The sequence below is a fragment of the Schistocerca piceifrons genome, chromosome 8 (genome assembly GCF_021461385.2).
Source record: "Schistocerca piceifrons isolate TAMUIC-IGC-003096 chromosome 8, iqSchPice1.1, whole genome shotgun sequence".
Taxonomy (NCBI): Eukaryota; Metazoa; Arthropoda; class Insecta; order Orthoptera; family Acrididae; genus Schistocerca; species Schistocerca piceifrons.
Window position 1 is genome coordinate 205,132,660 of NC_060145.1, and position 13,180 is coordinate 205,145,839.

Sequence of the window (13,180 nt, forward strand, 5' to 3'; positions counted from 1 at the left end):
CGGATAACAAACTGGATCCTTTTTTACGGTTTATTTGCAATGGATGAACAAAGAACTGGCAAAACGTATACTAGTTTTCTGGACCAAATTATGAAAAAATCATTAACTGAAAGAAAAAAAAAATCATATTCCTCCAATCTAATGCACCTGCTCAAGAACGTCCACTGGGAAAGGCAAAGCTGGGATATTTTAAGATTTTAACTATTTATTTATGCCTGTATCTAAAAAAATCGTGAATGAAATATCTTTTGAATCTAGTGAGGATTTTATGGCAGCCGTAGACGGATATCTCTTATATCTTCGTGAATCACACGTCAGGTACGGAATCTGCTCGAAGGAAAATCGTTGGACAAATGCGTTAATCAAAGAGGGGATCATGAGAAATATAATTTCTACCTCTACAAAAAATACATGTTATTTTTCTGATATGTAGCCAAATTTTTCACTTGCCCTCCTCTTAGAAAACTACGGTTTATAAAAAGGTGTCTAAATGTTTTATTTCTACTGTAATTTATAGCATCAGAAACTCTCTTTAAACAGCTGGTGTTAATCCCACTTGAAGCTATAATTACCAGACTTTTAAACTATGCTGTAGCCAACGATATGGTAAACCACTATGCGTACGATCACTACGATTGCTAATCAAGAAAATTATAAACAACAAATTTGTCTTTATTTTGCATTCGACTTTGCATAAACTCAATTTGATATGAAATTCGTATTAAAGTCAACAAGGAGAACGTAGATGCAATGATAATCGATGTTCTTCACCTCGTCTACTTTGCAGTAACCATTTTCTGTTCTTTAAAACAGCGGAACAGCCAAGGGATTTCGTCTGTGGCTTTCTTAATAGTCACAGCTTCTGCTCGCTACAAAGTAGTTAGTAATTATGTTTTCTTGGGTTGGATTCACAGTCATGTACAACATTTTTGGACTAAAAATCCATCCTTAGTTATCTCTTTAATTCCATTCATTTCACCTGCGCTATCGATATTACGATGGTCATTTTCAAGTGTAGAATTACATGACAATGCACTCAAAAAAATAAAAAATTTTCTCGCGTACACGTAGATTTTATATCGTAGTCACACACATTTTAAGCAATGGAATTCAACACAACTTAGGCATCATCTTCACAGTTTTCCGTAAATCAGTGTGCTACTGCGTACAGATTTATAATATAACACCAAATGAGAGAGGGACAATGGATAGTGAGTACTGCTGCCAAAGTATTAATGTTACGGCAGTAGTTGCCAATCCTTCATATATTTTTTTTTTTAAAGAAAATCTTAACGGTTTTATTTTATTTATGCAACTTTTTGTGGAGACATGCGTTTAATTAAGTAGCATTCTGACTTCCTTCTGGAAGCAAAAAACAGACGCAGGTAAATGTAGATAGCCGAAAGAGGGGCATGCAATTTTCAAATACGTCGATTTATCGCTTTATAAATATAACAACTGATAAAGGAGAACTCCTATTACTTATTTCGACTGTCGGACTACGTTTGTTTACATTATGTAACTAAGGGGAGGGTAAAAGTCGAAGAAATTAAATAAGTCATATACTAAACGCTAGTGTGCTGCTGGATAATTTACATCTCATCTCTAACTCAGTAACTTGTGTCTCTCACCTGCTATGAATATATATACGCTGGCCTCTTTCAACTCGGTTGGATTAGGGCAGTGAGTGATCTGAAGTTTTCAACTGCATTTCGCACTCCGACTCGTCCGTCCCGCATCGGTAAGGACGCGGTTCAGTCAGTGTTCACTTACTGCAAGGCTGGCATCGAACTAAGCAAGCGGAAGAGGCAGGAGTTGGGTTCTGTGCAGTTGGCTCGTAAAATTAATTCTGTGCACAGTGGACGGCGAGCGGGTATGGAAACGCCCTTCTCCTGGTCCTCCAGCGGAGGCGCGGTCCTCAGAGTGAACATGCGTCACCTGTCGCTCGTCGGAGTGTGGCCTTTGAGTACTTTCCGTCTTTACGAAGTCTACGTCATCATCGTTTTCGCTATGGGCGTCTGGAACTTCGTCGAAGGTTCGCTGTGTGTCTCCTACAGCTGGCGAGACCTCGAGGCCACAACACTGGTGGCGGCCAACATGTTCACCATGGGCTGCGGAAATGTCAAGATGCTCTTCTTCACTCGGGACCGACGGCGGTACAACTCTATGGCCCGGCGCGTCGACTCGCTGATATCGCTTCAAAGCGAGAGCTGCTCCAGCGATCCTGCGCTGGAGAAGATCGTCCAGACATCCCGCAGGCGAACTGCTCGCCTCACGCAGGGCATGCTGATCTTCATGGCATCGCAAGGCCTGGTGTGGTTCCCCATGCCGCTTATCGGCCACCCAGGAGAGCGGCGCCTGCCGTTTGCGCAGCACCTCTGGGACAACAACACCGCCTACTACGAGCTGTCTTACACCGTCCAGTGCGTGGTAGGCTTGTGGATGGCCCAGATCAGTGTCGGCATGGACTGCCTGTTCGCGACGATCATGATACTGGTAGCGGCACAGCTGGAGGTCCTCGCTCTGAGGGTCGGGAAGCTGAGGGTAGACGAGAGTGGAACAGGTGAAGGTCGCGAATCTTCCGTGGCTCACGACAAAATGTACAGAGACCTGTGTCGTTGTATCGAAAGCCATCAGGAAATACTCAGGTAGGTTACATTCAACTGAATTCGTTATGTATGTTACGTGGGGGATTTTATAGCCTATACTACTGTGCGTTGTGTCAAACTGCGTTACAAACTATAGTGGAAAATCGCGAAATAGAAACGAGACTTTGTTTAAATTTAACAACATTGTAAGTCACACTGCAAAGATAGGAAAAAGAAAAATGTGCAGCTATTTCTCTACATTCACACAAGACTCTAAAATCATTCTGTAATCCCCGTCCCCGTTATTAATCGGTTAACGCGAAATCATGACCATGATCGTGTGCGCCTAATACAAAAAATAAATTTTGACTAGGTAATCGTTACTGAAGAATGAGTACCGGTTACTGGGGAGACATGTAACAAGTTATCCCTACGAACAACTTATTCCACTTCCTCTACTCTCAGCTTATTTTGTTTTCATTAATATACATAAAACAATGCAGTCTCATATATAAAGTGCGAAACAACAGGAGACCCACGTAACTCAAATATCAGCAACAATCTCAAACGAAACATTTTACAAATAACCAACAAGGTCGCCAGCCCAATTGGGTAATCTCTGTTCAATAGCTAAAAGGTAATGAGAACACCACTGATCCTGTATCAGTTTAACTGCACGTATGACTACCGAAGATTCGCACACACGTTTCCACCAGTATAACACGATACAAAGTTCAAATGGCTGTGAGCACTATGGGACTAAACTTCTGAGGTCATCAGTCCCCTAGAACTTAGAACTACTTAAACCTAACCAACCTAAGGACACACACATTCATGCCCGAGGCAGGATTCGAACCTGCGACCGTAGCGTTCGCGCGGTTTCAGACTGAAGCGCCTTAGAACCGCTCGGCCACTCTGGCCGGCCGATACAAAGTAATAATGGGAAATGTAAGCAGTTGTGATGGTTAATAAAATCCAAACGCAGTAATCTAGAATAATAATAAACTCTCGTAACTGAATGATGAATTTGGAGGCAACTTTTACTATCATAATAATTACGTAACCTCGCAGTAATGTTTGCCTACAAGAACGAAGTTTCTGGAATTTGCAAGCTAAGCACGTTGAAATACTGTAATTAATTTGGGAATCACTGGCATGAATAACTAACCAATGACCTTCAACATATCTGATACGCCGTAATACGAGTCAAGCCAACACAAAATACCACTCTGATAATTAGCGTTAAGCAAAGAGGGGGATAATTTGAAGCTTGACTTACAATGTTGGTTTACTAGAAAAATGGTATTTAAGTTAGCTTTGATTTAACTTAACTTGGATTTCTAGAATGAACTTCGCCTCTGATTATTACCATAGAACAGAGCAGTTAATTTACTGAGGCGTCTTTTATATTTAGTCTCTGACAAACGTTACCACATTTCCCTAAAATTCCGTTACAGCGTTACCTTAGTACTATTACATCATATTACAGAAGTAATTTACTTAGGTTACCAAAACATATTCCATTTTCAACTTAAAAATAATAGTTTAAGTTTTACGTAAAGATAATCACATCATATTCACAATAAACGAAATTTGCAAAAACAAAACTCGTGCAGTTTTTTGCGTGATCTTATTTATTCACTAAGCCATATTCTATCATAACACATAAAAGTATTTCTCAAAGCATATATAATAACATCATCACAACTCAGTGTAAGTGTCCTTCAAATCAACTCGGTGAAACGTTATATAATGTGAATAAGCACCAGTTTCATTTACAAAAAGAATATCCGTAGTTTGTAATCGGTTTGTGATGCTAATCACAGCTTCATGTTCCTATTACATATACAAAACATGTGTAGTATTGTCATGAATGTATAATAAAAACATTATTTACAAGGAATACTCAGATATTTTTACCGTGAAATCTGTAACGTCTGAGAGTATTATAACAATTAAAGTTTCTATAGCACAAAATTTTCTTAAACTATCTTCAAGAAATGAGTACGCACATATACTAACATAACTGGCAGGCTTCGAGAGCAGGTCTTAGAAAAGTGTCGACGCCTCAGCTAGACAACGTGTCATGTGACACCATGTATGGAACATCCCTTTTTAAGCGGCATCCAGCTCATGAAATAGACCAATGTTGCTAGATGCTCGCGAACCGTTCGCAACTGCTTAGAGGATGCTAGTTTTAGATCCCATACGACTGTTAGTAAAGATTTTCGTCGTTAGAACCATACAATTTAAATCTAACTGGATTTCACAAACTGAAATACCCCTTGACAGGAAGAATGATTTTTACTACTTAACAGGAAATATGTGTCTCACAAAATCGGTAACAAAAAAAAGAAACTGAATGAATTTTGCCTCTATGGCAAATAGGCAGGTGCGTAATACATTAGTACAATGAACAACCTGAAAAATAATTCACTTAACATCCTCATGATAGTATTCTAATATGTACTGTTTCATGAACACTTGCATAATAGAATTCCATAAAAGTGCGTGAGTTGTGTAAATAAAAAGTTAATGCTAGTGATAAGCTTAAAATTTACAAATACTTTTAGTTAATTAATCTATTAAATCTTTAATACATACGTTTCTGGAATATTACAGGCATACCTTTATATCGCAGTTCACACACTTATAAGCAGTGCTAATGTTATTCTGGTAAGGACAAACTCTGCACTTATCACCTAAACTTTTAACAGCCCTTTTTATATCCGGTATTCCCCATATTATGTTACCATGGTATACACGTTTAGTTTTAGTTGGTTATTTTGATTCCACATAAAATCCACTTTTCCTTTGTGAACAAAAGGAAGTGAAATATCGTTATTTTCTTGGTCATACGTGCAGGAAAAGTCAATACCTGAAACAGTCTTGTTCATCAGAGGGGAGACCTAAAGGGAGCTTTTTCAGAAGAAAATAGGGGATCACAATCGTAAAAGTCAAAAAACAAACATCTATATCTATTTCCTGTCCATCTACTTCTTCCTGTATCCCAGCATATTTGTGTTTACAGTTTGGATCTTACTTCAATACCTCTATTCGTCTTCTTTTTCGTGACGTAGATGGAACCTACTCCATTTTTACCACCTGAGTAATATATTGAAAAAATGCTAGGCCTTGTTAAGTAAATGAATGTCTAACAGAAACGAAAATTAGCTGCATCTAACTCCTCTCACTAGAAATAAAAATATTACTTTTGAAACTATTCTAGGAGGTTCCACGATTGCAGTCGGATCAAGAACTCAACATGATCCGGCTGCAATCCCACAAGCTCATAGAATATTCAGTAAGCACAAAATAAAAGTGCATGCATGTCTGTAAGGTATATACTTCCTTTTAAGGGATTCTTTGAATTTGCTATCTTGTTTGCAGCTTAAAGAGCTGCCGTATGTGTTAAAACAATAACTGTCGCCTTGGAGATTTTCAGGTTGATTATTATGTGTGGCACCGTTTTATTCAGGACTGTGAATTCACGATTTTGATTGCGAAAAGCCGATGGGATGCAGTTCCGCGATCGGCGGATGAAAGTGAATTTGAAACTATTTTAAAATTATTTACGAAACATTGATGACAGAATTTTGTGTGTAAGAAACGTCGTCATTGCTCACATATGAATTTCGTGTACTGGGCCTGTGATACAAAAGATAACAGTACTACCCGGAAAACCATATTCCAAGCAGGACAGATCCATGGCTAATTCATGACTGGAGTAGCTACAATAACTCAGGGGCCAGCATCAACGACCTGTTATCGACAACACAACAACGTGGTTTAAGCCTTCCACCCGGCTCAAAACCAGAGGACCACGACTTTTCTGGAGAATAGAAATCTACTCCGCAGGACATCAAAAGCAGACTCGCTATGGCGAAAACGGCATTTCTGGCCAAGAGAAGTCTATTAATATCAAATACCGGCCTTAATTTGAGAAAGAAATTTCTGAGGATGTACGTCTGGAGTACAGCATTGTATGGTAGTGAAACATGGACTGTGGGAAAACCGGAACAGAAGAGAATCGAAGCATTTGGGATGTGGTGCTATAGACGAATGTTGAAAATTAGGTGGACTGATAAGGTAAGGAATTAGGAGGTTCTACGCAGAATCGGAGAGAAAAGGAATATGTGGAAAACACTGATAAGGAGAAGGGACAGGATGATAGGACATCTGCTAAGACATGAGGGAATGTTTTCCATCGTAGTAGAGGGAGCTGTAGAGGGCAAAAACTGTAGAGGAAGACAGAGATTGGAATACGTCAAGCAAATAATTGAGGGCGTAGGTTGCAAGTGCTACTCTGAGATGAAGAGGTTAGCACAGGAAAGGAATTCGTGGCGGGCCGCATCAAACTAGTCAGTAGACTGATGACAAAAAAAAAAAAAAAAAAAAAAAAAAAAAAGGAATCAGTATGGGTTTCGAAAAAGACGATCGTGTTAAACCCAGATCGACCTATTCGTCCACGAGACTCAGAGGGCCATAGACACGGGTTCCCAGGTAGAAGCCGTGTTTCTTGACTTCCGCAAGGCATTTGATACAGTTCCTCACAGTCGTTTAATGAACCAAGTAAGAGTATACGGACTATCGGACCAATTGTGTGATTGGATTGAAGAGATCCTAGATAACAGAACGCAGAATGTCATTCTCAATGGAGAGAAGTCTTCCGAAGTAAGAGTGATTTCAAGTGTGCCACAGGGGAGTGTCGTAGGACCGTTGCTATCACAGAATACATAAATGACCTTGTGGATAACATCGGAAGTTCACTGAGGCTTTTTGCGGATGATGCTGTAGTATATCGAGAGGTTGTAACAATGGAAAATTGTACTGACATGCAGGAGGATCTGCAGCGAATTGACGCATGGTGCAGGGAATGGCAATTGAATCTCAATGTAGACAAGTGTAATGTGCTACGAATACATAGAAAGAAAGATCCCATATCATTTAGCGACAATATAGCAGGTCAGCAACTGGAAGCAGTTAATTCCATATATTATCTGGGAGTAGGCATTAGGCGTGATTTAAAATGGAATGATCATATAAAATTAATCGTCGGTAAAGCAGATGCCACACTGAGACCATTTGAAGAATCCTAAGGAAATGTTGTCCGAAAACAAAGGAAGTAGGTTACAGTGCACTTGTTCGCCCACTGCGTGAATACTGCTCACCGGTGTGGGATCCGTACCAGACAGGGTTGATAGAAGAGATAGAAAAGATCCAACGGAGAGCAGCGCGCTTCGTTACAGGATCATTTAGTAATCGCGAAAGCGTTATGGAGATGATAGATAAACTCCAGTGGAAGACTCTGCAAGAGAGACGCTCAGTAGCTCAGTAAGGGCTTTTGTTGAAGTTTCGAGAACATACCTTCACCGAGGGGTCAAGCAGAATATTGTTCACTCCTACGTATATCTCGCGAAGAGACCATGAGGATAAAATCAGAGAGCCCACACAGAGGCATACCGACAATCTTTCTTTCCAGGAACAATACAAGACTGGAATAGAAGGAAGAACCGATAGAGGTACTCAAGGTACCCTCCGTCACACACCGTCAGGTGGCTTTGGGAGTATGGATGTAGATGTAGATGTAGATGTAGATAAACCTAACACAGATAAGATGCAACGCCAAGCGCTCTACTTTTATAAAGCTTCAAAGCTTCTCACGTAATTTCAACAGTAATTTTTTTCTCTTTTGTGACGAACTATTCAAAGTAATCGCATTCTTAAAAAATAAAAGCAATTTTAGTGAAGTTTTTGAAATTGTTGATCCCACCATAGACACTAGTCAATTCTATTGGCTACCTTTCTTTTTCTCTTTTGTTTTATTGTAGGTATTATTGCATGTGTTTTACACTGTGTGTTCAAAAGTAACCGGACACTTGGATGAAAATGACTTACAAGTTTGTGACACCATCCATTGGTAATGCTGGAATTCAGTGTGCTGTTGGCTCACCCTTAGCCTTGATGACAGCTTCCACTCTTGCAGGCATACGTTCAGTCAGGTGCTCGAAGGTTTCTTGGGGAATGCCAGCCCATTCTTCACGGAGTGCTGCCCTGAGGAGTGGTATGGATGTCGGTCGGTGAGGTCTGGCACGAAGTCGGCGTTCCGAAACATCCCTAAGGTGTTCTAAAGGATTCAAGTCAGGACAGTGCAAGCCATTCCATTACAGGGATGTTATTGTCGTGTAACCACTCCGCCACAGGCCGTGCATTATGAACAGGTGCTCGATAGTGTCAAAATAAAGATGCAACAGCCATCCCCGAATTTCTCTTCAACAGTGGGAAGCAAGTAGGTGCTTAAAACATCAATGTGGGCCTGTACTGTGACAGTGCCACGCAAAACAACAAGGGCTGCAAGCCTCCTCCATGAAAAACGCGACCACACCGTAACACCACCGCCGCCAAATTTTACTGTTGGCACTACACACCCTGGGAGATGACATTCACTTGGCATTCGCCATACCCACACTATGCCATCGGATCGTCACATTGTGTACCGTGATTCGTCACTCCACACAACGTTTTTCCACTGTTCAATCGTCCCATGTTTACGCCCCTTACAACAATCGAGGCGTCGTTTGGCATTTACTGGCGTGATGTGTGGCTTATGAGCAACCGCTCGATCATTAAATCCAAGTTTTTTCACCTCCCGCCTAACTGTCATAGTACTTACAGTGGATCCTGATGCAGTTTGGAGTTCCTGTGTGATGGCCTGGGTAGATGTCTGCCTATTACACATTACGAGCCTCTTCAGCTGTCGGCGGTCTCTGTCAGTCAACAGTCGAGATCGGCCTGTACGCTTTGGTGCTGCACGTGTCACTTCACGTTTCCACTTCATTACCACATCGGAAACCGTGGACCTCGGGATGTTTAGGAGTTTGGAAATTTCGTGTACAGACGTATGACACAAGTGACACCCAATCACATGACCACGTTAGAAGTCCGTGAGTTCTGCGGAGCACCGTTTTCTGCTCTCTCACGATGTCTAATGACTGCTGAAATCGCTAATATGGTGTACCCGGCAGTATGTCGCTGCACAATGCACCTAATATGAAAAACATATGCTTTTGGGGATGTACGGATACTTTTGATAGCTGCTAGTGGATTTGCAGTCTATTATATTGAGCGCTTCAGTCGTTGCTAACCGTGTGTCTACATAATATAAGGTCATCGAAAGTATTACGCCGGAGCCACGGTACCCTCTGAGGGCCGGCAACCCATATTACAGCACAGAGGATGAGGTTATCTATGTACAAGACGTATCAAAAGCACCATGATAAACACCAGCTATTAACATACAAGATAATGGAAACAGACATTCAGAGCACTATTTCCTGCAGGGGGAGCTCGAGCCACGGCCTGCAGCAAGTATCACTACTCCAAAACCTGATATGCTGGAGACAGCTATTAGGAGCTAGAACCATACCTGTAGTTCAGTTCACTCTGGATGCCGACCTCGTGTACTTCTACCGCTAAAGATTACGTTTTCGTCTCTGAATTCGACTCTTACTAGTGTGTGTGTGTGTGTGTGTGTGTGTGTGTGTGTGTTACCACATACATTTGTGGAAAATTGGAAGTGAACTTTTGTTTGCCTCAATTAGAAGACTTTTACTTTCATCGTTATTTTCACCTTTTCGTTTGTTATTCAGTCATCAAACTTGTGAACTTATCTCAATAAAAGTTGTGTTTGAGAAAAATTGCGTATTGTCAACCACAACATACTGGTGTAACCATTCTTTCCCACAAGACATCCCGGCCGGTGTGGCCGAGCGTTTCTAGGCGCATCAGGCCGGAACCGAGGGACTGCTACGGTCACAGGTTCGAATCCTGCCTCGGGCGTGGATGTGTGTGATGTCCTTACATTAGTTCGGTTTAAGTAGTTCTAAGTTCTAGGCCACTGATGATCTCAGATGTTAAGTCCCATAGTGCTCAGAGTCATTTGAATCGTTTGAATTATAAGACATAAATTCGTGAGTTCGTGGTTGATCACGTCCCGTGACTCGCATGGTATGCCTCCATAGCAAACGACGAAGTATTCACAGGGTTCCAGTCACCTGCATAGCGACATTGTTCCTACTCAACATTCTATTAATTGTAAAGTATGGTTATAACGGAGTAATTTCGAACATCCACTGATAAGTTAAATTAAGTACCACAGAAAGCCGAATATTAGCTCCTGTTTTTGACAAACCCTTGAATCGGGATTTCCTTTCAAACAGCACTGCGCCGATATAAGCCGACCATATTTCCTCGACCATGCGCAGGAAGTGCCATGACAATACCTAGCAACATCTATAGGTACCTTTTTCGTAGCTACAGGTGACAAAAGAAATCGGCTTTCAATGTGTGTGTCGACGGTTGAAATTTAACTTGGCGTTATCTGCTACCAGAAAAAAGTATGACGGGCTTTGACATAAAAAGTCTGGCCAGTTCCTTTATGTAACATATTTTTGGAATAATGTTTATTAGGTGAAGCTGTAATGAAAGTTAATTTAAAAATTGCGTTTCTGTACTAGAATCAAAAGTTGTTTACATTGTGTAAATCGCTATTTTGATTAGATTAAGAGAGTCTCTGAGTTCAAGTGCTAAAGTTTTTCATCTGAAGGACGATGTCTGTTGACGATAAGAGCCTTGAAATTAACTGACTTACTAAATTGCTTCTCCTGTTACAGGTTCGTCAGGTACCTAAATGGTGTGATGAGCCCAATAGCTATGACGCAGTTTGTCTTCAGTGTTCTCGTCGGCTGCTTGGTGCTCTTCCAGGCAACATACGTAAGGTCTTCCATAATCTTCAGTATTATCTACAGCTACAGTAATGAACAGCTGACGTAGATATATTTAGTTGCGAGTAGCGCCCGGTTTCTCACTGATGACGGCTGCTGCACTTTCTATAAAAGTTTCTGGATCTTTCTTATTAATTGAATAAAAGTGGTATCTGATACAGACAAGGTTTTTTTATTATAAATTCTGCTTGTCTATGTCATAAAGTAAACACAAGTTACACACTGTAATTTTTTTTAGAAATTATGACAGTTTGAGTAAAATATACACACACATATCTCTTGCTTTTATTAACTGTCTCATGTTTGCATCTTACTGGTAAATATCGTCTTCAGTGATAGTGAGAAGCTTAGAAAAATCTCTTCCATTGAAATGAAATTACGAAACGAATCACAGTCTTGAAGTTTATGTGACGAACCCAAAACATATAATAGCAAGCTTAGTAAAAAATATAAAAGAATAACAATCACCGCCCAAGAAAGTTATATATTACATCAGAGTGATGGTAGTCAATGCAATATCGAGAATATATACATTATGCACGCACAAGCTGACATTAGACAGTATATTTTAATTATATTCTATTTAAAACCGAAAACGAGATGAACATTAAATAGATTGAACAAAGAATTTTCACCAGTATGTACGCGTATCTCAGATCTTTGTACAACATTATGTAGGATTCCTCTACTAGCAGTTTGCTGTTCAATCCATCGATGAGACCAGAGGCTTTTCCAAGATTTTCTCCGCTCTGCTTTGACAAATGCTAACGGACTATTTTATGCGCGTCCTTCTTCGTAAATAATCTGAGTGATTAGCCAACTACCAACGGCTGCTGGAGAGCGCTGCGGTCCCAAACGATAGTGACAAGCACGTTCTGTGAGATGTATCAGGTTGTTACATAGCGTGCAGCAACCCCGACGGAGAGCATATCTGTCGTGCTGTGTAATGAAAAACACGTACCATGTGAGGATGAATTCAGAGTCACCCCGAACCACTACCACCCAACCGCTATCCACTATTCATGGAGATATACGACTGCAAGTTTACTGGATAAACCAGTTTCTACACTCACAACATTCTAAGTACTCGACATTACTTCTTAGGCGACGGTTGCGTTGGCGTTTAGTAGGATCAATCCTATAAAGCTTTAGATGTACACTCCTACTTCATACTGATGCAGCCATCGTCTAAGAGGTAACAAGGGTTGGGCTGTAGAGAATGACGTAAATGTAGAAACTGTTTTGCCAGTGAGCAATATATGTAAATTTTAGTGTCCATACTGATTCTCTGTTCCAACAACAATTCAAATATGATCACTGAGAGAAGGGGAGAGAAACACCTATAACAACACATTACCCCAGCACTACAGCTGCACACTCTCCACATCCTCTCGCAACGAAACATTGATGACATCCCCTTACTCGATCATGAAATCTGTCGAGATATATATCCTCCCCACCCTACCAAATCTTGCTGGTCCCATGTTCATTCCATTTTCAGGTCTCCTGTCTTCACCACTCACCTCTATCCACATCCTAGTCTTTGCTTCGTGAAATCTCTCCATTAATACATTTCCAACTTCCTCCAACAAATATGCTCCCCAATAAAACCCAAACTGCACACCTCTGAAGTACCCACGGTAATAGTGCAGGTTCTAGATCTAACGGGGCATGATTTAAAGGGAAGCGATTTTGAAGTTACTGATATGCAGTGGATTTAATGGGGTGCGACTCAAACGGACGTGATTTGAAGAGATGCTTATAAGTCTTCCTCTTCCGGGAACCCCCACATTACACATTTTGGACAAT

The 13,180-nt window shown here is 40.7% G+C and overlaps 1 protein-coding gene across 1 annotated transcript in view; it reads left to right on the forward strand.

Moving 5' to 3' along the window:
- Window positions 1–1,875: 1,875 nt before the first annotated feature.
- Window positions 1,876–13,180, forward strand: part of LOC124712206 (odorant receptor Or2-like) — a 44,826-nt gene continuing 33,521 nt past the window's right edge. Inside the window, exons 1-2 of the mRNA XM_047242503.1 lie at window positions 1,876–2,648; window positions 11,261–11,360. Coding sequence (XP_047098459.1) covers window positions 1,876–2,648; window positions 11,261–11,360 — 873 coding nt within the window. The remainder of the gene's footprint in view (window positions 2,649–11,260; window positions 11,361–13,180) is intronic.